General features: G+C 37.6%; 2 protein-coding genes and 1 long non-coding RNA gene across 6 annotated transcripts in view; 1 reads left to right on the forward strand and 2 right to left on the reverse strand.

Moving 5' to 3' along the window:
- Positions 1–52: 52 nt before the first annotated feature.
- On the reverse strand, positions 53–12696 carry LOC124212736 (juvenile hormone esterase-like). 3 transcript variants are annotated; one of them, XM_046613105.2, is made up of 7 exons: positions 12402–12696; positions 8219–8354; positions 7548–7890; positions 5655–6017; positions 4854–5017; positions 4046–4335; positions 53–3981 (listed from the first exon to the last, which is right to left on the reverse strand). In XM_046613105.2, exons 1-7 carry the CDS (start codon positions 12599–12601, stop codon positions 3744–3746), a joined length of 1734 nt encoding a protein of 577 aa, XP_046469061.1. In that variant the 5' UTR covers positions 12602–12696; the 3' UTR covers positions 53–3743. The 3 variants fall into 3 exon arrangements, with proteins under 3 accessions (XP_046469061.1, XP_068989562.1, XP_068989563.1); XM_069133461.1 differs by having other exon boundaries at positions 7548–7859; positions 12402–12525; XM_069133462.1 differs by lacking the exon at positions 12402–12696 and adding an exon at positions 8429–8680 and having other exon boundaries at positions 7548–7859.
- The window catches only part of LOC138190429 (uncharacterized), a 34367-nt gene continuing 17686 nt past the window's right edge, over positions 8491–25171 (forward strand). Inside the window, exons 1-2 of the long non-coding RNA XR_011176368.1 lie at positions 8491–8752; positions 8829–9201. This is a non-coding gene — a long non-coding RNA (uncharacterized lncRNA). The remainder of the gene's footprint in view (positions 8753–8828; positions 9202–25171) is intronic.
- Positions 13220–23397, reverse strand: LOC124212737 (juvenile hormone esterase-like). 2 transcript variants are annotated; one of them, XR_006881735.2, is made up of 8 exons: positions 23156–23397; positions 22728–22863; positions 22071–22413; positions 20194–20556; positions 19394–19557; positions 18586–18875; positions 18257–18521; positions 13220–13691 (listed from the first exon to the last, which is right to left on the reverse strand). XR_006881735.2 is itself a non-coding variant. In XM_046613106.2 (7 exons), the coding sequence occupies exons 1-7, from the start codon at positions 23353–23355 to the stop codon at positions 18308–18310; spliced, it is 1710 nt and encodes a 569-aa protein (XP_046469062.1). In that variant the 5' UTR covers positions 23356–23397; the 3' UTR covers positions 17596–18307. The 2 variants fall into 2 exon arrangements, 1 of the variants encoding a protein (XP_046469062.1); XM_046613106.2 differs by lacking the exon at positions 13220–13691 and having other exon boundaries at positions 17596–18521.

Genomic DNA, 25171 nt, shown 5'->3' on the forward strand with positions numbered 1-25171 from the left:
GGTTATGCAGGAAAATAATTACGCAGTGCTTGCGAAAAAATATACATAGGTATACTGAATACTTTGTTGCACATGATATACAACGCTAGATTTTATGCAGTGAGTTGTTTCTACGTACATTTGCGTATATCGATCACAAGTGATAGCATAAGACTTATTTATGTATCTAAACGGGAAAAAAAATTGCAGAGGTGAATCAACTACCTTTTTGTTCTTTCCTTTTCTCAATAGATCGTTTACATCAAGAGTAATATGCAAAATAACTTGATCATGGCAATTTCCAAAACATCATTAATTACCTCATGTTCTTTTTTTTCTGTTTTGCGTCAAGTTATGAATTTTACCGGTTTCTGCAGTATCGAAAAATCAACACTTTGTTTACATAACTATTACTAGTAAAGCTGTAATCGAAATTAGATTCAAAATATTATCAACATCGTGAAAGTTCTGGTAATTAATATGTATCATCTGCACATATTTTTTTTTTTTTTTTTGGAGCACCTATGCCAAATAATTTTTCTTACAGGTGTTTACTGGTCTAATTTTATCAACACGAATTATTGTAGGTTTTACGTGATTGCAAAATATTTTTAGGATGACGTACAGGAAACTCGCTTTTTATACATGCCGATGTGCAATTTAATCACACGGCATGTATTTATACCGGTCTATACATATTATACAGTTATAAAACAAAAATCACGCAATCGGTAATTAACGTCTGTCACGTTGTAATTGAAAATCGTATTTGTTTCAAATGACAAGCAAATGAACAGCAAGAATCCAAAAGAATCCAAAAAATACAATGTTGGTGAAGTACAGTATTTGTGTCGTTTTTTTTTCTTTTAATTTTTTTTCTGTTTTTTCATCTAATTGGATGCCTTGAGATAAAAATGCATGCTATGTATTCATAGCATTCGGCAGCTTGCTATCCAAGTCTGAAATTTTACCAGCTCTAGTGCATGGAATAAGATTTTGAGATAATTTTGCTGACATTATTAACCTCCTTTTCATTATTGAAACCTTTTTTGCATAAATGTCCATTTAGAAAGTTACATATATGAATTTCAAATGCGGGCCTGGTTAAATGTAACGTGATTATAATATTTGAAAAAAAACGATGTATGCAAATGTTTAGCTACGTGCACTCAACGTTGAAGTGAAATTTTCCAAATTACCGCACCAGTTACGAAATTAATTTATGCGGTAGTCAGTTCAATTAATTTTCATCGCCTTCCTTCGCATTGCCAGTTAGTTTACATCCGGTCATCCACGGTTTTTTTTTCTTCTTTACCGAGGCACGTGTAAATCTTCCTCCAACGGAACGCCGTGCTTTATCATTATAATATAAAATTAGCCTTTCATGAGTTGTGGTAAATCGCTGTGTTCGTGACTGGAGGAATAGTTCTTGGTGATGTGTTAATTTTTTTTATTCTACGTCGATAATCTGATAATTGAATGAAAATTTTATTCAAATTTAAATGCAGATGATTCAAGTCTTGATTCGGAATTAATTTAATTCTTTACACTGAGAAACTAATATTTCGCAAGAATATTTTCATAAAACCGAATGGGTTGTGCTGTGAGATTGCTAACAAAACAAGTTGTTCGATCATTTTATGGATTTGATTATTCATTTGCGTTTCGTTGCGCTACCATATACTTGGAGGCTTTATCATCGCTATGAATAAAATACCGGAGGATCGTAAAAGACGACACTCAAAATTGAATTTCAAACTATATCGAGAGAAACTGCGATATGGAACACAGTGTCGTAGTCAGAGTGAAAAAAGCGGGGCCCTTATACCGGAAGTAACGTAGAACGAAGCCGAAAATTTCGTCGTAAGTAAATATATCAATTTTTGGATGTTTGCCACCCTAACATTTTCCCAATTCTTACTAATTCGAACGAATGCTTGACAAAACGGAACGGAGGAGAAAATAGAAATAAGAAAGAACAGTAAGGAGATAAAGAAATTACAAAGTTGAAGTTCGTAATCTAACGATGCGTTTTCAGAATGATTCGTCATTTTGCAACTGTTCAAATGTCTCAACTTCAGCAAACTGTAATACAGTATCAGTAAACTGATATTTTGCGAATTCAACCCCTTCAAAGTTCTTCAACAGTTGCGAAACAGGTCATAATTTTCATTTCAACGTTACTCACTTCATCTTCGTGAGAAATGAATGTATAATGTGTAATTTACAATGTCACCACTGTTTTATATTAAATCGCAGTACTTCTGTAAGTTCTCAACCGCTGCAGATGGCAGGAAGTTGAAATTATTTTGACAATAGTCTGAGTCTGAGTCTAAGTCTGAGAATAATAAACCTGATATGGCGTATCAAGAAATTGATTTGGACAATTTTCGAGATTTGTTGAAAATTCTGGCAAAATGAAAAGAGCTAAATCGTGTGTTTTTTCTTTTCTTTTTGCAATCTGTTGACTCTAATATCTTTTACTGCCAGAGTCGATTTATAACTTTATAATGTTTATTCTACTAACTGCGTAAGCGGGAACTCAGTAAATTCAACCAGATTCGATCAACGGCAGAGAATGTACGACAAGACTTCGACGTTATTGCTTAATTGTAACTTTTGAAACAACGATTTCGGTGACTTGGGATAGTATGCAATCGTTTCCACTCGAAAATTACGTGAATGTAGCCAGTGTACATAAATTGCAATTTTCGAAATCGATGAGAATTTTGTCAAAAATTCAAAGGGACCAATCTTCAATTTCTTGAGATTTTTGAAATCAAAAAATTTTTCGTCTCAAAATAGGTTGCTAAGAGTTTGTTAGTTTGTTTTTTTTTTGTTTTTTTACTCACTCGTTTTTACCGGATTTACAAAAGATATATCGACCGCCGGAGGATCAAAAGCCGGAAAAACAAGATAAGATATCTCAATTTTTCGAATGTGAATTTGGAATTAACAATCATGGCGAATTGAGATTGCCCTCAATCGATTATTTACACAAAATTACGTAGACATAGCATTTGTATGAATGGATTTGAGTGTTGTTCGAAATTCTTCAAAATCGGGGAAGGGCGGGGGGGGGGGGGGGGGGGGGGCGAAGAAGTCCAAGAGCTGATCTTTACTGTTTTTAAGATTATTGTAGCCAAACAAAATTGCTCTTTTTCACTTATTAAAGCCTTAAGGGGTCCACATGAGAGTCGCGAGGGTTTAAATTCCCGAACCCGTGTGAATTTTATACATATGTATGTAAAATATACATATAATATATAGTTGTCTTCGTGCGTGTGTGTTATATATTTTAATTTCTAAGATAATTCCTTGGAGATATTGATTGAATATTTTTGTGAACGATACACAAGAACTTGACGTTACTGATTTTCTATGCTGAGAAATCCTTCAGCTGGGCCCGAAATCGATACTTTTTATTAATTGTGATACGTATAAGCAAATAGTAAGCTGTTGAGATCTCGTCACAGAAACAAAACAAATAGATACTGGAATTATGAAAAAAAGTTCACTACCAGATATCGATGCTTCGATTCATACCGCTCAAACATGCTTGCAAATTTGATCCGTATGAACAGATTTTCTTAGCTTATGAATCTAATAACTTGATAAACACTCAATGCATGACTGTCTCGTGAGAAAGTCTAATGAAAGTATGGATGTATTACCAACTCAGTTCCTTAAAAGAAAGGACACGTCCCAGGAAGTTATAATTATCATAAACAAAGTACTTTTTACATTTGCCAGCGCAAAATCGGTTATATGAGCTTTGAGCAAATAAATAAAAGAACCAAGATCTCGGTCGAGGTATTCGTCAAGGTAGCTGTAGATGCTTCGGCATGAACCAAACTAGCCCAAAACTTCATGCGCTCTTTAAAAAGAGAGTACTCCACCGACAGTGTAACTTCAGACTGGTTGCCTATTCGTAGATAATTGTCCATCGTCGAGTATTCAGTGCATGTGACATTTTTCTCAGAAGCCAAAATCGTTGGTGTCCTGAAAAGTCAGGGCATCGTTAGCTTTGAATTTGATACGATATTTCGAATTCTGAACAACTCACCCATTGATCGCGAATGATGTCCAGAGTTGCACCATGTTGTCCACCATTTCAAAATCAGTGTCAGTCAAATTATCACCTCTCACGATCGACCTCAGTGGAAAGAGGTAGATGGCATCGTCGGTGTGCATAACGGCGTCGGGTATTCCCGCAGCGAAGCTGTAGGTCCCTCGATAATTGAACAAGTAAAAGTACTGGGGATTCACAGCCAGAGGAAGCTGCTGTTGGAGTCCGTCCAAGGTTGGATAGATGAAGTTAGCGTCGCCAAAAAGACGAGTTAGGTTCGTGAGCAGCTGACGGCAAATCATATAGTCAGATGTAGTCAATAGTGTCATTTTAGTGACTGGCGGGATTGGGGGGCTGACCACTCCATCGTTTTGTTGTTTGTACACAGCATTCCGAGAATATACGATATCACATGATCTCAAAGAATTATGGGTAGATTTCGGACGAATGAGAAAGATTTCATAGGATTCCAGGAATTTCAGGAATTTCGTGTAATTGAAATTTCAGACCTCAAATGATTTCATAAGATTTCACGTGTCATGTAGATACACCAGATTTCAAGGATCGTGAACCTTTTGGGCGATATAGACTTTTTCATAACGATGATTTTTCACAGGAAAACATCGCTACTTTTGATCTCTAACACCATTAATTAATTCGCCTGAAAATTACACCACTGCAGAAAATATCGTTTGTGTTGCCATAACTACAGCGGTTGGAAAATTTCAAATTCCTATTCGCACCGGCTTGGAATCTAAAGGCGCGTGACCGAATGACAAAATTTGAGGGTCAAGATTTTACCCACCTCAGTTGAGTTTGTTGTAAAATCGTCGTTGAAATAAAACGTCTTCATAGCCTTGACCCAAGCGGCTCCTGAGTCTGTCTGGTAATTCAAGGTCAACATCTCGGGCAGCACAAGATCGAAGTTATCCAAAAAGTCATAAAACATTTCATCGTCGCTATAGAACGCTGTTCAGGCAGGCAAAAACGAAATGAATTTCAATTCAAAGTACATTAAGAAAAGTTTAATTCAGTAAGCAACGTATCTTCACTACTGAGACCTTAATATCACTTCATTGTTGCATCAACATCAAACTATCTTGACCCTAGAACGATGATCTCATTTTATTTCCACCTATTCGACTAACGGGGGTCGAAAACGCCGCAATCTTGTGAACTCCATCTCTCGGGTACATCATATCATTAAGGGTCCTATAGTCTCATTTTGTTCGTTTTTTAATAAAGAATCACGCGGTCCAAAAAAATTTTTGCGTAAGTTCCAAAAAAGTGATCAAAAATCAGTTGGAAGGGTAAAAAAAAGGGTAAGCTGTTCTCTTGCGACGAGAAATGTAAATTCATGTGTGGTGTTTTTTCACACCCCGTTGGCGTTCCAGGGTTGAAAATAACGAGGATGGATAGTACGAGTAACTGTATCAAGAAAGAACGGTAATACCTAATAGCTATTCTGATTACGGTAGCAAAATTGAAGTCATTATGAGCTGCATGGTAACTACAGCTAAAAATTATTTTAATAATAAAAATGTCGTCACTTCAAAATTTCAGTACTTGCAGTTGGACTAGCATCTTTGAAATATCGAGTACGTACCTCTGGTCATCAAGATCCCTTCGTCTCGGACGATTCCTGTCATCCAAGGCAAATCGCAGAATTCACCCTTCGCAAACAAGTTCGTAGGACTGTCGGTGAGCACAGCGCCTTCTATGTCTGGCTCGTCAGTCGGGCCCCACACAACAACTGGGACCGACTCCCACACGTAGAATTGTGAGGCTGAGGCGACGATATCCGAGGCATTCACGGTCCGCAAACACTCGATCAAGGCACTCGAGGTGTCGTTGTCACAGCCAACGTAGCCACCGAGCTGAAAAGCACGGTTTGCGTATCCTGCACTGGGTAAATGGGCCCAAGTCGACAGAGCCGACCCACTCTGTGTTATGTATCTGTGGAATAGTCCTGTGGATCGAAATGATTCGTGTCGTTAAAGTCCGTTCTGCAGTGATGAGGCTTATCTGCTCCTCTTGTTCGAGAAGAAATTGCCGCGGTTTTGATGTGGGAAAAATAACAGATCTACAATGGACCGAAGTTAAATACAATCGAGCCACTAGAGTCGAATCCTCCTACAGACCAGTCACAGCGGAATTTTAAATGATTGCGTTTATTTAGAACAAAAATTTTCCTTCGCGAATCGTTAGGAAGGTGGGGGTTATCTCTACTAATAAACTGGATTTTTGGGAATCCATCCATCTACCTTCAATCGCCATCTTGAATTTACATGTAGATTCTCTTAGTTGTTAAGTTAGTCGTTCATTCTCAACTTTACGCTAGTAATGGTAGAAACCAATCTTGAAGCGATTTCTATTTTCTGCAACTTGGGCAATTACCATTTTTTCCGTATGATTGATATTTCTCGATTTAGGCCTGCAGGAGTGGGGACGGGATTTGATGGTCTCATTATCTCGTTTATCATTGACTTTTACGTATGAACGATGATGAACAAACTTAGAGGGATTTGATCATCGTTTATGCATGAAAGTTGACAATAAATATGACGCCGCAATAATTAGATTTCACCTCTACTTTTTTCGGTTATAAATATAAAAATAGTTATCCTAGAAATAAAAATCACCACCCAAGTTGTAGGGAATTTTATTCCCTACAAGTTGGTTTCTTATTGTTCGTGCGTAAAAGTAAACAATAGACAGGATAAGACGATAATTGAATTTAACATCTCCCTCCCCCCTCCGCCAGCCATCGCCAAACGATTTGTGAAGGAAAATATTGTTCCAAATTGATGCACTTTCAGCGCTTATTTCAGTTCAAAGTGAACGGACTATTGTCACTGAGGCATCGTCAACACGTGAGACCAGTAATTGGTGAAATTATTATTTAAACGTAAGAAACAGGGATAATTTTGGCCATTTCCACTTACATAAGTGGAAATATAATACGTCTCATGCGTTGTTGTAAAGTTTCGAGACAGTAATTTGCAGGTTGATATATAGCTTTGTATGTCATGAAATATCTTACTTTTAATTGACGAACATTCGAGATCGTGATTTGTACTGACTCTTGAATGTCCGTCATTGCCAGTAAGTTAATTATAAATTACCGAATAGAGTTCTTCCATAATGCCTAACAATGTGACCGCCGACTTTGGCACGTGTGTGAAAATATTTCAGGTGACGTACTCTGTAATGGTTACCGGTCAAGAAAACTACACAAATGTGACGCCATTTTATTGTTCTTCTTTTTTTCCATCAGAAGTCAAATTCACGTCGCACTTGAAAATGATGAGTCGGCCAACATATCGATATTAGAAATAGAATAATTCGTCTGTTTTCCTTTTCGCCATATTGAATTAGTCATTTCGAATTTCGAAAGAAGGAGGGGATGTTTCCGATGTATTCAAAGAGCCTAACAAGAGATTTGTTGAGCTTAAGACTCTTGATCTGAATCAAGACAGTAAAGTAAACCTGTTTTCACCTTCCGCCGCTTTCGAGAGTGACAAGAGATGAACGGAAGCGCTTCCAGCACTTTGTCCAAAAAGTGTGACTTGATCAGGATCACCGCCAAAGTATTCGATGTTGTTTTGCACCCACTTGAGAGCCAGGATCTGGTCCTTCAGCCCCCAATTCCCAGCCGCCACTTCGTTGCCAGTACTCAGAAATCCTAAAGCCCCGATCCGATAGTTCGGCAGGGCGAGCACGATATCAGAATCCAAAAGGTAGTCTGGCGAGTAAGTGGTAGAGCTTGAACTGCCGTGTAAAAAAGCTCCTCCATGGATCCAAACCATCACTGGAAGCAGAGTGCTTGTGTTCACCGGAAGCTGTGAAGATTTGAGGTCATAAGAGGTTAAAAATATTGGCTTGAAAATGCAGTGCGAAATCAATTAATTCTTAGTGGATGCAGAATATTGAAATATCAGTTTCATAGCTCCCTTGCAGTGGAAGATAACTTTCATGTATTCGTTTGGTAATCAATCTAACTAGTGTTCTTTTCTTGTTTGTTCTAGGTGAGTGCAGTTCCGTTCGTTGATGTAGTTCAAAATGACTCGTGAGTATTGTAATTGTATCAGTCGAATCAGTCAAGCATCTTCGAACCTCTCAAATCACGCCATAAAGTGATATTGATTTTAGAATTTTGTGTCTATCAACCTGTGGCGTGTAAACGTTGAGGTACAGACAATCCTCGCTGCCTGATATGCTGCCTAACGCCTGGGGACATACGCTTCCATCTCTAGTGGCATTCAGAGTCCCGTTCCAAGCTCCGGCTGCCACGGGGTTCGCGAATCTGACATAAGCAAAAAAATTGAGAATCTAATTAAAAAAAAAAAGGAAAAAAACTGAATTGGAACGCTTTCGTACGATACGTTTCAAAGTCCATCCAATGAAATGGCGTCATCGGCAACTCAATTACACGTGTAAGTTTGTGGCCTGTTTACCCAAACTTATCTATGAAAAACAACAAACACGCTGAACGGGTTACGGAAAGGATAACCAAGAGTGACCATCGCGGAATCATCGCCTCGGGAGAGAGGGGAGTGATTGACAGGCGCTCGAGACATCCACTAGCGTCATAGTGAATGCTCAGTAAAATATATTGTAAATTATATTATAAATTATTCTTTTCATCATTGTCAACTAAGCCTACAATCCCGATCGTCAAAACCGACATTGTTGTTGATTTAGGTGACTATAAGTGTTATAATTATTTTTGTTATTATTTATGTAATTATTTGTGATTGGTGTTAATATAATGTTTCAGTATCGTTTCTACATCAACCCAAGTCGTTGAGACTCAGGAATTATTATTTCCGCAACCCTTTTAAGTTATAAGAGTCAGGCTTATAACTTAAAAATCAACAACAAAATGGAGAAGGTCAAGGTCAAATTCCAGTTCGCCGCAGAAGCCTGGGATGCCAAGACGACCGTCATCAAGGTTAAATCCATCCAAGTATTGGAACAGGAACAAATTTTTTCTTTTGAACAAAAAGATCAACCGATTTCGAACCATGCTGAGCTGGCCAAATTACCAGTGGTCAAAGGAATTATCAAGAGTCTGGATAAAAGAGGGAAGCAGAGAAAAGCTATCGTCTCACTGGACGCGCATCTGCAAAGGTTATACTTCGATGAGGAGGGTAATGTAGTGTTCAACGATTATTACCTGGAGGAAATAGAAACCCCCCAACCCACTCCAAACTCATCCAGTTTAACAGTTCCGGCACGTGAAACCCCGATCCAATTGATTTCGAAGGGCATTTTATTAGAAAAATTTTCAAACAGAAATCAGAACGCAAAATCATGGCTCACTTTATTTGTTCTTGAATGTGAAAGATTTAAAGTGGAAGAAAATCAATTCCCCGAGGTTCTGAAACTAGTTTTAGAAGGACCAGCCATAGACTGGTTTACATCAATTTTTAAAACTTATGGTATGACGAAACGTTGGAGCTTTTGGGAAAGTTCCTTTCTGGAAACATTCGGGGAAAAATCGTGGTCAGAGGTCGAATACGCTTACTCTTTTCGTTGGATAAGTGGACCATATTTAGATTTTGCATTAAAGAAGAGAAACCTATTAATAGATGCAGATCCAGAATTAGGCGTCAGTTCACAAATAAATTTTATCGTTATTGCCCTGCCAAAATTTGTTCGATCACACCTTCATAAACGTGAATTGAAAACAATAGAAAATTTAATGTTTAGTCTGAGTCAACTTCAACCAATATCAAACAATAACAGCTCACGTATAGAAATAAATAAGCAAAATCGAAAGTTCGATCCACACGGATGTCGTATTTGCGAGAAAGCCGGTTATAAAAATAGATTCCATCCAGAGGAAATTTGCAGAAATGCAAGATCAGCGATTATCAAATCTGCCGAATCAAAAAACTAGATAGCCTCCCACTTATAAGACTACATGTTACCGTAAATTGTAATGAAAAGGCAGTTGCTCTTTACGATTCAGGAGCCAATGTGTCCTTGATTAATTATACATTTTACAAAAAATTAAAAATGAATATCCCTATGAGTGGGGGCTCAACAATAAGAACAATGGGCGGCGTAGCAAGTACGAATGGAAGGGTATTTTTGAAATTAAAGATACTTGAAATAGAAAAAGTATCGCCATTCCTAATAATGAAAAATGATTTATTTGAAGAAGATCTGTTGCTTGGCTTGGATTGTATAAAATCATTCCGATTGCGTCAAAACGAAAATCTTGAAATTTCTCAAAATATAAGTTCGAACCAAAGTTTTGATTGCGTTAAAATAAACTATGCTTCGAACAATAACGAAGATAGTCTGAATGGTGTGTTAAATAAATACGATTCAGTCTTCGCCAAGGAAAAGTTCGATATAGGTACAGTCAGAAACTTCGAAGCAAGAATAAAATTAACGGAAAATAAGTACATATCGAGAAAACCATATAAGTGCTCTATTCTCGATAAATTAGAAATAGAATTTCAAATAAAGAAATTATTGGAATTAGGATTGATCGAGGAGTCGTATAGTCCATATGCCTCACCACTGACCTTAGTACACAAGAAAGATGAAGACAAAAAATCGCGACTATGTATTGATTATCGCGAACTAAATAAACTCATAGTACCAGAAGGTTACCCCTTTCCTAGAATTGATGATCTGATTGCTCGTGTTGGGAGGTGCGTTTACTTCTCGAAGTTAGATATCAACTCAGCATTCTGGTCAATACCATTACGTGCGAAAGATAAATATAAAACGGCTTTCGTCACACACCACGGTCACTGGCAATGGGCGTGTCTTCCTTTTGGTTTACAATCGGCTCCAGCAATATTCCAACGAATACTTTCAACCATAATTAGAAACAACAATTTAGACACCTTTGCAATTAATTATATCGATGATATTCTGATATTTTCGAAAAATTACGATGAACACGTACAACATATTAAACAAACATTGGATGTTTTACATGAGCAAGGCTTGAAATTAAACACGAATAAATACAGTTTTGCTAAAAAAGAAGTTACGTATCTAGGACACACAATATCAAACAATAGTGTAAAACCGATTAATGACAATTTAATAGCGATCAAAAACTTTCCGATTCCGAAAACAAAAAAACAAGTTAGACAATTCCTGGGGAAAGTAAATTTTTATCTGAAATATATTCCTAGATCCTCAATTATCTTGGATCCATTGCACAATCTCTTGCGAAAAAATGTGCAGTTCGATTGGTCCGCTAGATGTCAAAACAGTTTTGATAAGGTTAAGGGTTGTTTATGTGAAGCACCAATTCTAGCAATATTCGACCCCACGAAACCAATTTTCATATATACAGATGCTAGTTTAGAAGGCGTGGGTGCAATACTAAAACAACCTCAAGAAGATAACACACTTAAACCGGTCTTCTATTTTTCGCGAAAGTTGTCAGAATCTCAAAAAATAAAAAGAGCTATATTTATTGAATGTTTAGCAATCAAAGAGGCGATTCTATATTGGCAATATCACTTAATAGGACAAAAATTTAAAATATTCACAGATCATGAACCTTTACGTAATTTCAACATAAAAAATTGCAAAGATACAGAACTTTTACACATATTAAATTACATTTCACAATTTACATTTGATATCGAATATAATCCCGGCATAAATAATTCAGAGGCTGATTGCTTATCAAGAAACCCGGTTCTATCAGAAAACAAAAATGATGAAGGTTCTAAAATACAAATCGTCAACTTCATAACTATGCAACTACGCTTAAGCGTGACTCTTATAACTTAAAAGGGTTGCGGAAATAATAATTCCTGAGTCTCAACGACTTGGGTTGATGTAGAAACGATACTGAAACATTATATTAACACCAATCACAAATAATTACATAAATAATAACAAAAATAATTATAACACTTATAGTCACCTAAATCAACAACAATGTCGGTTTTGACGATCGGGATTGTAGGCTTAGTTGACAATGATGAAAAGAATAATTTATAATATAATTTACAATATATTTTACTGAGCATTCACTATGACGCTAGTGGATGTCTCGAGCGCCTGTCAATCACTCCCCTCTCTCCCGAGGCGATGATTCCGCGAAGGTCACTCTTGGTTATCCTTTCCGTAACCCGTTCAGCGTGTTTGTTGTTTTTCATAGATAAGTTTGGGTAAACAGGCCACAAACTTACACATGTTTATCTTATCGACTTGCGACACAACCCAAAAAATCATGTCGTACCACGTATGTAGTATCGTATTCAATGACCGCCGTTAAACTTCTCCTCTCAGATAATCCACACCCAACTTTTAACATCGTTTGTTTCATTCGTACATAATTGACGAATATGCTATTTCGGCAAACCTGAGATTTCCAATCGGTGGCTGGCCATACGGAATCCCGAGGAAAGCGGAAATGTTCCGATTGTTTCTAGTGGTGATAGTCGTGCCCAGCAGGTTACCCTGAAGAATCGTCACTTCTGGCTCACCATAACTTGTACCGAAAAATAATAAACTTGACAAGATTGTAAAGAGGACACATTTCACCGTCACTCGCAACACCATCGTGAAAAATGTCTGCTGTCTCGCAGTTGAGCAAATTTCCAACTGCTGTTTTTCTTTGCTTGGCTTGTGTGCCGTGTCGCGCAACGAAATGAGTGTGAAATCCGCAAAGATTGAGCTGCGGTCAAGTGTTATCTTCTTTAATTGTCGTATCCAAGTGACAAAGGCCAAATTTTCGCATGGATATAAGTTATACTGACACTGTATCCAAAGTGACCGTCATGGAACTAACCAGAAGTAATGAATGTTCTTGAAGCATTTTTACTGCTTGAAGAATATGTCTGCTTCGCAATAAATGGAACCATTGTTCGTCGGTCGACCTCTCTCTGATATTCCTCAAATCTTTCTGTAGGTCACTTATTCAATGTAAAAACAAAACACCGTATTTATATTTAATACTAATCGGTGTCGATCGACACTTAAGAAAATAAGTATAATATCTGCTCAAGACTCTGACCAATTGATACTAGTTTAACCTATCTATTATCTAATCCCCAATTCCAATTTATTCCAAAGTCAGCTACGATCTACTCGAATTAGGTATATGGTACAAGTTCATCATTTACAGAAAATTTAGAATAGTATTATATGCTCTTTAAATGCAAATCCGTTACTTCTTGTTTTCGTTCCTCCATATTAAGACGAAATCGTTTTGACCCTTTTTTAGTATTTATTTCTTAATTCTTCCATTTACTCATTGTTTTTGCTATACATATACTACGTACCCCTGATGAATCCTTGAATCAACAAAAAAGAGGACTTGTAATGCAGTAAATAATTCAGAAAAAGCAGGAATCTACTGGAATTGAACGTCATTTTCGAAAACAGGTATAATAAATTCGTTTTTCGCATATATTTTAGTTGAGCACTGCCCCGTAAAAATCAAACATTTTTCAGTTACAAAAATTCCAGAATAGTATAGCGATGTCTAAAAAACTGTTGATAACTTAACTCTTCGTATGCATGCGCTGGTTTTTTCTGATAATGAGGCGACGACATCGTTTTGATCCAATTCAATTTGACTAACCACAGCTGCACTTGTTCATTCTTCATTTTTTCTAAATTATCTACTTCAAACATTGTTTTGACCAGCCTGAAAATCCAAAATAAATCTTTGTAATCCAGTCGAAATTTACATGACTTCGCTCGATGAAGAACATAAGACTGGAAATTTTTTTACTGGTTCATTGGCTAGCCTAGAAACATATCATGAAGTTTGTCAAAAAAATCAGGCCTGGAGTTTCGCGCAAAATTTTTGGTCTTGTTGAAAAAATTGGAGAAATGATTGTTCTACACGTTGGACGAGTTTCAAGGCATGTCATTGAAAATTCACAGAATTAATAGCGATAAACAAAACGATCGATGTCCGTGTTTACAGGTAATTTACAAGTAAACTACCAACGATACGTGATTTTTGTATGGGACTAATTTTACAGAGGGCAACATGACGGACAACTTTTGCAAGAACCATTTTTTTTCTAAGACCAACGGAAAAAAATACGTGAAATTACAACTTTATCAATTTTCAAAAAAATGCGACGCGAAAATCCGAACCTCATTTTTGTGACAAACTTTATGACATGTTCCTAGGCATCTAATGAACCTGTAAAACAATTTCCGGCCTTAGCTACTTCGTCGAACGAAGACTTTCGAATTTCCGTACATTCTGTATTAAACATCAACTTAGCAAATTATGCATATATTGTGTCATGCCTTTCGTTTTTATTTATTGTTGCAAAATCGACAGTGAATCGAAGTTGGAAGCAAGTTTTCTCCTTCATTGTGAATTCACTTTATACGTGCTCAGTGTGTTTCCCAAATAAACAGGATTCACGTGCTAATTTGTAGCAGCTGTTGAACTCTGAGAAAATGAGTTCTAAACAAAAAATACAAATGAAATTTCTACGCGGTTGTGGTTATCTTGAGTCATATCCGACTTCGGAGCATTACACATATCATACATTGTGTTCATCAATGATCATGATAGGGTTATGCAGGAAAATAATTACGCAGTGCTCGCGAAAAAATATACATAGGTATACTGAATACTTTATTGCACATGATATACAACGCTAGATTTTACGCAGTGAGTTGTTTCTACGTACATTTGCGTATATCGATCACAAGTGACAGCATAAGACTTATTTATGTATCTGAACGGAAAAAAAGTTGCAGAGGTGAATCAACTACCTTTGTGTTCTTTCCTTTACTCAATAGATCGTTTACATCAAGAGTAATATGCGAAATAACTTGATCATGGCAATTTCCAAAATATCATTTATTACCTCATGTTCTTTTTTTTTCTGTTTTGCGTCAAGTTATGAATTTTACCGGTTTCTGCAGTATCGAAAAATTAACACTTTGTTTACATAACTATTACTAGTAAAGCTGTAATCGAAATTAGATTCAAAATATTATCAACATCGTGAAAGTTCTGGTAATTGATATGTATCATTTGCACATTTTTTTTTTTTTTTTTTTGAGCATCTTATGCAAAATAATTTTTCTTACAGGTGTTTACTGGTCAAATTTTATCAACACGAATTATTGTAGGTTTTACGTGATTGCAAAATATTTTTAGGATGACGTACAGGAAACTCGCTTTTTATACATGCCGATGTGCAATTTAATCACACGGCATGTATTTATACCGGTCTATACATATTATACAGTTATAAAACAAAAATCACGCAATCGGTAATTAACGTCTGTCACGTTGTAATTGAAAATCGTATTTGTTTGAAATGACAAGCAAATGAACAGCAAGAATCCAAAAGAATCCAAAAAATACAATGTTGGTGAAGTACAGTATTTGTGTCGTTTTTTTTTCTTTTAATTTTTTTTTTTTTGTTTTTTTATCTAATTGGATGCCTTGAGATAAAAATGCATGCTATATATTCATAGCATTCGGCAGCTTGCTATCCAAGTCTGAAATTTTACCAGCTCGAGTGCATGGAATAAGATTTTGAGATAATTTTGCTGACATTATTACCCTCCTTTTCATTATCAAAACCTTTTTTTTGATAAATGTCCATTTAGAAAGTTACATATATGAATTTCAAATGCGGGCCTGGTTAAATTTAACGTGATTATAATATTTGAAAAAAAACGATGTATGCAAATGTTTAACTACGTGCACTCAACGTTGAAGTGAAATTTTCCAAATTACCGCACCAGTTACGAAATTAATTTATGCGGTAGTCAGTTCAATTAATTTTCATCGCCTTCCTTTGCATTGCCAGTTAGTTTACATCCGGCCATCCACGGTTTTTTTTTCTTCTTTACCGAGGCACGTGTAAATCTTCCTCCAACGGAACGCCGTGCTTTATCATTATAATATAAAATTAGCCTTTCATGAGTTGTGGTAAATCGCTGTGTTCGTGACTGGAGGAATAGTTCTTGGTGATGTGTTAATTTTTTTTATTCTACGTCGATAATCTGATAATTGAATGAAAATTTTATTCAAATTTGAATGCAGATGATTCAAGTCTTGATTCGGAATTAATTTAATTCTTTACACCGAGAAACTAATATTTCGCAAGAATATTTTTATAAAACCGAATGGGTTGTGCTGTGAGATTGCTAACAAAACAAGTTGTTCGATCATTTTATGGATTTGATTATTCATTTGCGTTTCGTTGCGCTACCATATACTTGGAGGCTTTATCATCGCTATGAATAAAATACCGGAGGATCGTAAAAGACGACACTCAAAATTGAATTTCAAACTATATCGAGAGAAACTGCGATATGGAACACAGTGTCGTAGTCAGAGTGAAAAAAGCGGGGCCCTTATACCGGAAGTAACGTAGAACGAAGCCGAAAATTTCGTCGTAAGTAAATATATCAATTTTTGGATGTTTGCCACACCAACATTTTCCCAGTTCTTAATAATTCGAACGAATGCTTGACAAAACGGAACGGAGGAGGAAACAGAAATACGTGAAAGAAGATAAAGAAATGACGAAGTTGAAGTTCGTAATCTAACAATGCATTTTCAAAATGATGCGTCATTTTGCAACTGTTCAAATGTCTCAACTTCAGTAAACTGTAATACAGTATCAGTAAACTGATATTTTGCGAATTCAACCCCTTCAAAGTTATTCAACAGTTGCGAAACAGGTGATAATTTTCATTTCAACGTTACTCATTTCATCTTCGTGAGAAATGAATGTATAATGTATAATTTACAATGCCACCACTGTTTTACATTAAATCGCAGTACTTCTGTAAGTTCTCAACCGCTGCAGATGGCAGGAAGTTGAAATTATTTGACAATAGTCTGAGTCTGAGTCTTAAGTCTGAGAATAATAAACGTGATATGGCGTATCAAGAAATTGATTTGGACATTTTTCGAGATTTGTTGAAAATTTTGGCAAAATGAAAAGAGCTAAATCGTGTGTTTCTTCTTTTCTTTTTGCAATCTGTTGACTCTAATATCTTTTACTGCCAGAGTCGATTTATAACTTTGTAATGTTTATTCTACTAACTGCGTAAGCGGGAACTCAGTAAATTCAACCAGATTCGATCTTCGAAATTGTAACTTTTGAAACAACGATTTCGGTGACTTGGGATAGTATGCAATCGTTTTCACTCGAAAATTACGTGAATGTAGCCTGTGTACATAAATTGCAATTTTCGAAATCGATGAGAATTTTGTCAAAAATTCAAAGGGACCAATCTTCAATTTCTTAAGATTTTTGAATTCAAAAAATTTTTCGTCTCAAAATAGCTTGCTAAGAGTTTGTTTGTTTGTTTTTTTTTTTTTTACTTACTCGTTTTTACCGGATTTACAAAAGATATATCGACCGCCGGAGGATCAAAAGCCGGAAAAACAAGATAAGATATCTCAATTTTTTGAATGTGAATTTGAAATTAACAATCATGGCGAATTGAGATTGCCCTCAATCGATTATTTACACAAAATTACGTAGACATAGCATTTGTATGAATGGATTTGAGTGTTGTTCGAAATTCGTCAAAATCGGGGAAGGGCGGGGGGGGGGGGGGGGGGGCGAAGAAGTCCAAGAGCTGATCTTTACTGTTTTTAAGATTATTGTAGCCAAACAAAATTGCTCTTTTCCACTTATTAAAGCCTTAAGGGGTCCACATGAGAGTCGCGAGGGTTTAAATTCCCGAACCCGTGTGAATTTTATACGTATGTATGTAAAATATACATATAATATATAGTTGTCTTCGTGCGTGTGTGTTATATATTTTAATTTCTAAGATAATTCCTTGGAGATATTGATTGAATATTTTTGTGAACGATACACAAGAACTTGACGTTACTGATTTTCTATGCTGAGAAATCCTTCAGCTGGGCCCGAAATCGATACTTTTTATTGATTGTGATACGTATAAGCAAATAGTAAGCTGTTGAGATCTCGTCACAGAAACAAAACAAATAGATACTGGAATTATGAAAAAAAGTTCACTACCAGATATCGATGCTTCGATTCATACCGCTCAAACATGCTTGCAAATTTGATCCGTATGAACAGATTTTCTTAGCTTATGAATCTAATAACTTGATAAACACTCAATGCATGACTGTCTCGTGAGGAAGTCTAATGAAAGTATTGATGTATTACCAACTCAGTTCCTTAGAAGAAAGAAACACGTACCAGGAACTTATAATTATGATAAACGAAATACCTTGTACATTTGCCAGCGCAAAATCGGTTATATGAGCTTTGAGCAGATAAGTTAAGGGGCCAAGGTTCCGGCCGAGGTGTTCCTCAAGGTAGCTGCAGACGCTTCGGCATGGACCAAATTCGCCCAAAACTCCATGCGCTCTTTAAAAAGAGAGTACTCCATCGACAGTGTAACTTCAGACTGGTTGCCTATTCGTAGATAATTGTCCATCGTCGTGTATTCAGTGTATGTGACATTTTCCTCAGAAGCCAAGACCGTTGGTGTCCTGAAAAGTCAGGGCATCGTTAGCTTTGAATTTGATACGATATTCCGAATTCTGAACAACTCACCCATTGATCGCGAATGATGTCCAGAGTTGCACCATGTTGTCCACCATTTCGAAATCAGTGTCGGTCAAATTATCACCTCCCAGGATCGACCTCAGTGGAAAGAGGTAGATGACATCGTCGGTGTGCATAACGGCGTCGGGTATTCCCGCAGCGAGGCTGTAGGTCCCTCGATAATTGAACAAGTAAAAGTACTGGGGATTCACAGCCAGAGGAAGCTGCTGTTGGAGTCCGTCCAAGGTTGGATAGATGAAGTTAGCGTCGCCAACGAGACGAGTTAGGTTCGTGAGCAGCTGACGGCAAATCATACAGTCAGATATAGTCAATAGTGTCATTTTAGTGACTGGCGGGATTGGGGGGCTGACCACTCCATCGTTTTGTTGTTTGTACACCGGATTCCAAGAATATACGATATCATACGATCTCAAAGAATTATGGGTAGATTTCGGACGAATGCGAAAGATTTCATAGGATTCCATGAATTTCAGGAATTTCGTGTAGTTGAAATTTCAGAACTCAAATGATTTCATAAGATTTCACGTGTCATGTAGATACACCAGATTTCAAGGATCGTGAACCTTTTGGGCGATATAGACTTTTTCATAACCATGATTTTTCACAGGAAAACATCGCTACTTTTGATCTCTAACACGATTAATTAATTCGCCTGAAAATTACACCACTGCAGAAAATATCGTTTGTGTTGCCATAACTACAGCGGTTGGAAAATTTCAAATTCCTATTCGCACCGGCTTGGAATCTAAAAGCGCGTGACGAAAAGACAAATTTTGAGGGTTAAGATCTCACCCACCTCAGTCGAGTTTGTTGTAAAATCGTCGTTGAAATAAAAGTTCTTCACAGCCTTGACCCAAGCGGCTCCTGAGTCTGTCTGATAATTCCAGATCAACATCTCGGGCAGCACAAGATCGAAGTTATCCAAAAAGTCATAAAACTTTTCATCGTCGCTATACAACGCTGTTCAAGCAGGCGAAAACGAAATGAATTTCAATTCAAAGTACATTAAGAAAAATTTAATTCAGTAAGCAACGTATCTACACTACCGAGACCTTAATATCACTTCATCGTTGCATCAACATCAAACTATCTTGACCCTAGAACGATGATCTCATTTTATTTTCACCTATTGGACTAACGGGGGTCGAAAACGCCGCAATCTTGTGAACTCTATCTCTCGGGTACATCATATCATTAAGGGTCCTATACTCTCATTTTCTTCGTTTTTCAATAAAGAATCACGCGGTCCAAAAAAATTTTTGCTCAAGTTCCAAAAAAGTGATCAAAAATCAGTTGGAAAGGTGAAAAAAGGGTAAGCTGTTCTCTTGCGACTAGAAATGTAAATCCATGTGTGGTGTTTTTTCACACCCCGTTAGCGTTCCAGGGTTGAAAATAACGAGGATGGATAGTACGAGTAACTGTATCAAGAAAGAACGGTAATACCTAATAGCTATTATGATTACGGTAGCAAAATTAAAGTCATTATGAGCTGCATGGTAAATACAGCTAAAAATTTTTTTAATAATAAAAATGTCGTCACTTCAAAATTTCAGTACTTGCAATTGGACTAGCATCTTTGAAATATCGAGTACGTACCTCCGGTCATCAAGATCCCTTCGTCTCGGACGATTCCTGTCATCCAAGGCAAATCGCAGAATTCGCCCGTCGCAAACAAGTTCGTAGGACTATCGGTGAGCACCGCGCCTTCGATGTCTGGCTCGTCAGTCGGGCCCCACACAAAAAGTGGGACCGACTCCCACACGTAGAATTGTGAGGCTGAGGCGACGATATCCGAGGCATTCACGGTTCGCAAACACTCGATCAAGGCACTCGAGGTGTCGTTGTCACAGCCAACGTAGCCACCGAGCTGAAAAGCACGGCTTGCGTATCCTGCACTGGGCAAATGGGCCCAAGTCGACAGAGCCGATCCACTCTGTGTTATGTATCTGTGAAACAGTCCTGTGGATCGAAAAGATTCGTGTCGTGAAGGTCCGTTCTGTAGTGATGAGGTTTATCTGCTCCTCTTGTTCGAAAAGAAATTGCCGCGGTTTTAATGTGGGAAAAATAACAGATCTACAATGGACCAAAGTTAAATACAATCGAGCCGCTAGAGCCGAATCCTCCTACAGACCAGTCACAGCGGAATTTTCAATGATTGCGTTAATTTAGAACAAAAATTTTCCTTCGCGAATCGTTAGGAAGGTGGGGGTCATCTCTACTAATAAACTGGATTTTTGGGAATCCATCCATCTACCTTCAATCGCCATCTTGAATTTACATGTAGATTCTTTTAGTTGTTAAGTTACTCGTTCATTCTCAACTTTACGCCAGTAATGGTACAAACCAATCTTGAAGCGATTTCTATTTTCTTCAACTTGGGCAATTACCATTTTTTTCGTAAGATTGATATTTCTCGATTTAGGCCTGCAGGAGTGGGGACGGGATTTAATGGTCTTATTATCTCGTTTATCATTGACTTTTACGTATGAACGACGATGAACAAACTTATAGGGATTTGATCATCGTTTATGCATGAAAGTTGACAATAAACGTGACGACGCAATAATTAGATTTCACCTCCACTTTTTTCGGTTATAATTATAAAAATAGTCATCCTAGAAATAAAAAACACCACCCAAGTTGTAGGGAATTTTATTCCCTACAAGTTGGTTTCTTATTGTTCGTGCGTAAAAGTAAACAATAGACAGGATCAGACGATAATTGAATTTATCATCTCCTTCCCCCCTCCGCCACCCATTACCAAACGATTTGTGAAGGAAAATAATGTCCCAAATTGATGCACTTTCAGCGCTTATTCCAGTTCATAGTGACCGGACTATTGTCACTGAGGCATCGTCAACACGTGAGACCAGTAATTGGTGAAATTATTATTCAAACGTAAGAAACAGGGATAATTTTGGCCATTTCCACTTACACAAGTCTCGTGCGTTGTTGTAAAGTTTGAGACAGTAATTTGCAGGTTGATACATAGCTTTGTATGTCATGAAATATCTCACTTTTAATTGACGAACATTCGAGATCGTGATTTGTACTGACTCTTGAATGTCCGTCATTGCCAGTAAGTTAATTATAAATTATCGAACAGAGTTCTTCCATAATGCCTAACAATATGACCGCCGACTTTGGCACGTGTGTGAAAATATTTCAGGTGACGTACTCTGTAATGGTTACCGGTCAAGAAAACTACACAAATGTGACACTATTTTATTGTTCTCCTTTTTTTTCATCAGAAGTCAAATTCACGTCGCACTTGAAAATGATGAGTCGGCCAACATATTGATATTAGAAATAGAATGATTAGTCTGTTTTCCTTTTCGCCATATTGAATTAGCCATTTCGAATTTCGAAAGAAGGAGGGGATGTTTCCGATGTATTCAAACAGCCTAACAAGAGACTTGTTGAGCTTAAGAGTCTTGATCTGAATCAAGACAGTAAAGTAAACCTGTTTTCACCTTCCGCCGCTTTCGAGAGTGACAAGAGATGAACGGAAGCGCTTCCAGCACTTTGTCCAAAAAGTGTGACTTGATCAGGATCACCGCCAAAGTATTCGATGTTGTTTTGCACCCACTTGAGAGCCAGGATCTGGTCCTTCAGCCCCCAATTCCCAGCCGCCACTTCGTTGCCAGTACTCAGAAATCCTAAAGCCCCGATCCGATAGTTCGGCAGGGCGAGCACGATACCAGAATCCAAAAGGTAGTCTGGCGAAAAAGTGGCAGAGCTTGAACTGCCGAGTACAAAAGCTCCTCCATGGATGAAAATCATTACCGGAAGCAGAGTGCTTGTGTTTACCGGAAGCTGCGAAGATTTCAGGTCATGAGAGATTAAAAATGTTGGCTTGAAAATGCAGTGCGAAATCAAATAATTGTTTGTGGATGCAGAATATTGAAATATCAGTTTCATGGCTTGCTTGCAGTGGCAGATACCTTTCATATATTCGTTTGGTAATCAATCTAACTAGTGTTCTTTTCTTGTTTGTTCTAGGTGAGTGCAGTTCCGTTCTTTGATGTACTTGTAATTGTAATTGTATCAGTCGAATCAGTCGAGCATCTTCGAACCTCTCAAATCACGCCATAAAGTGATATTGATTTTAGAATTTTGTGTCTATCAACCTGTGGCGTGTAAACGTTGAGGTACAGACAATCTTCGCTGCCCAATGTGCTACCAAATGCCTGGGGACATTCGTTTCCATCTGCAGTGGCATTTAGAGTCCCGTTCCAAGCTCCGGCTGCCACGGGGTTCGCGAATCTGACGTGAGAAATCAAATTGAGAATCTAATTAAAAACAGGGAAAACACTGAAATGTAACGCTTCTGTGCGAAACGTTTCAAAGTCCGTCCAATGATATGGCGTCATCGGCAACTCAATTACATGTTTATCTAATCGACTTGCGACACAACCCAAAATTTATGTCGTACCACGTATGTAGTATCGTATTCAATGACCGCCGTTAAACTTCTCTTCTCAGATAATCTACACCCAACTTTTAACATCGTTTGTTTCATTCGTACATAATTTACGAATATGCTCTTTCGGCAAACCTGAGATTTCCAATCGGTGGCTCGCCATACCGAATCCCGAGGAAAGCGGAAATGCTCCGATTGTTTCTAGTGGTGATAGTCGTGCCCAGCAGGTTACCCTGAAGAATCGTCACTTCTGGCTCACCATAACTTGTACCGAAAAATAATAAACTTGACAAGATTGTAAAGAGGACACATTTCACCGTCACTCGCAACACCATCGTGAAAAATGTCTGCTGTCTCGCAGTTGAGCAAATGTCCAACTGCTGTTTTTCTTTGCTTGGCTTGTGTGCCGTGTCGCGCAACGAAATGAGTGTAAAATCCACAAAGATTGAGCTGCGGTCAAGTGTTATCTTCTTTAATTGTCGTATCCAAGCGACAAAGGCCAAATTTTCGCATGCATATAAGTTATACTGACACTGTATCCAAAGTGACCGTCATGGAACTAACCAGAAGTAATGAATGTTCTTGAAGCATTTTTACTGCTTGAAGAATATGTCTGCTTCGCAATAAATGGAACCATTGTTCGTCGGTCGACCTCTCTCTGATATTCCTCAAATTTTTCTGTAGGTCACTTATTCAATGTAAAAACAAAACACCGTATTTATATTTAATACTAATCGGTGTCGATCGACACTTTAGAAAATAAGTATAATATCTGCTCAAGACTCTGACCAATTGATACTAGTTTAACCTATCTATTATCTAATCCCCAATTCCAATTTATTGCACACGACATCGAATCTTCAATCGCGACAAAAGGTTGTAAATGGCATGAAATTTTGTCACGAAACAATTGGGTGCCTTCTACTCTACGGTTTCGAGCTGTTTTATATGCAGCCATTCTCGAAACAATCGTGATGAAAGGTTTTACCACGAGAAACCGGCAAGTTACCCACGAGTTTTGGGATCAAATTTGGTAGGCGTTTAGTGAGGAGTGGTGCCAAGTCAACTGCAAAATATTAGCTTCAGAAATGCAGACGTTACTGTGATATTGCGGTCGGAACGTTGCAGAATCTCTTGGATACCCTGAGACTTCTTGTTCAAGTCTCGGGCTGCATTGAATTTTTTCCCCTTCTTCTATCGCAATTCACTTCGGACGTATTTACAATCGACATTTTTTGCACGTACGCTACTTTTGCACCGAATCAAATGGATCTCGTTTGCTTAAATACTCGCTAGAATCAAAAACATATGCCATAATAACCTGCTTCATCAATTACAAACACGAGTACTTGCTGCATATTTGACGTTAGTACACGGGTAATTCCCAAGTTACTTTTGTATAATAATGCAACTTCGGCAGAATAATAACAATTCTCTACCTGCGGAGTCCGAGTCGGTTTGGAAAAAATCGTGAATACCCTGCGCCAACGGAATCGAAGAAAAAGAAATACAACTGTGCCGAACATGAAGCAGCATTCATTCAATGCTTCTGGTGCCGACAGTACAAAAGTTTTGATTGCTTTTACAACGATTACCATCCGAAACATTGTACTCGTCAACAAGCATGAAAATCAAGAATCAGCGCGGATGATAGTCCGACGCGCTCGCTGCTCGTCTGTTTGCTAAGATATTTTATTTCGCCAAATTTTAAGGTACGCAAGCGATTGCGAAAGGTTCCAACCGCAATATCTCAAGAACGGCTGCGTTCTAAAGCTAATATTTCACAGTTTACTTAGTACCATTTCCCACCAAACGCTTACCAAATTTCAGCACTAAATTCATGGGTAACTTGCCGCTTTCTCCTCGTCAGCATGCTTTATAATTTGCCTAGTGCAGATACTCATGGTTTGCTCCAATTTCCCCTGGAATGAGGGATTGTTCTTTTTGTAGTTGCTTCGGTACAGTAACGTAAATCGCTTAGCGTTGCCTTCCGTACAGCATGATGATTCAGTAACCAATTTTTAAATAACACGACGTTTTGAGCTGCACAGTTTGCGTCAGGTGTTGTATGCTCATCATATCGTGCAGACACAGTTGAAATTTTTTGTATGCTTTGAAGCGATGGGCAGCCCAAGTCCAGCAAATTGATGA

The sequence above is a fragment of the Neodiprion pinetum genome, chromosome 2, assembly GCF_021155775.2.
Source record: "Neodiprion pinetum isolate iyNeoPine1 chromosome 2, iyNeoPine1.2, whole genome shotgun sequence".
Lineage (NCBI taxonomy): Eukaryota > Metazoa > Arthropoda > Insecta > Hymenoptera > Diprionidae > Neodiprion > Neodiprion pinetum.

Coding starts and splice junctions, on each gene's coding strand:
- LOC124212737 (XM_046613106.2), bottom strand. CDS start 23,355: ATGGTGTTGCGAGTGACGGTGAAATGTGTCCTCTTTACAATCTTGTCA. Junction 22,864..23,155: donor CCACCGATTGGAAATCTCAG/GTTTGCCGAAAG, acceptor TTCTCACGTCAG/ATTCGCGAACCCCGTGGCAG. Junction 18,876..19,393: donor TTACAACAAACTCGACTGAG/GTGGGTGAGATC, acceptor ATTTGCCGTCAG/CTGCTCACGAACCTAACTCG.
- LOC124212736 (XM_046613105.2), bottom strand. CDS start 12,601: ATGGTGTTGCGAGTGACGGTGAAATGTGTCCTCTTTACAATCTTGTCA. Junction 4,336..4,853: donor TTACAACAAACTCAACTGAG/GTGGGTAAAATC, acceptor ATTTGCCGTCAG/CTGCTCACGAACCTAACTCG. Junction 3,982..4,045: donor ACATCATTCGCGATCAATGG/GTGAGTTGTTCA, acceptor CTGACTTTTCAG/GACACCAACGATTTTGGCTT.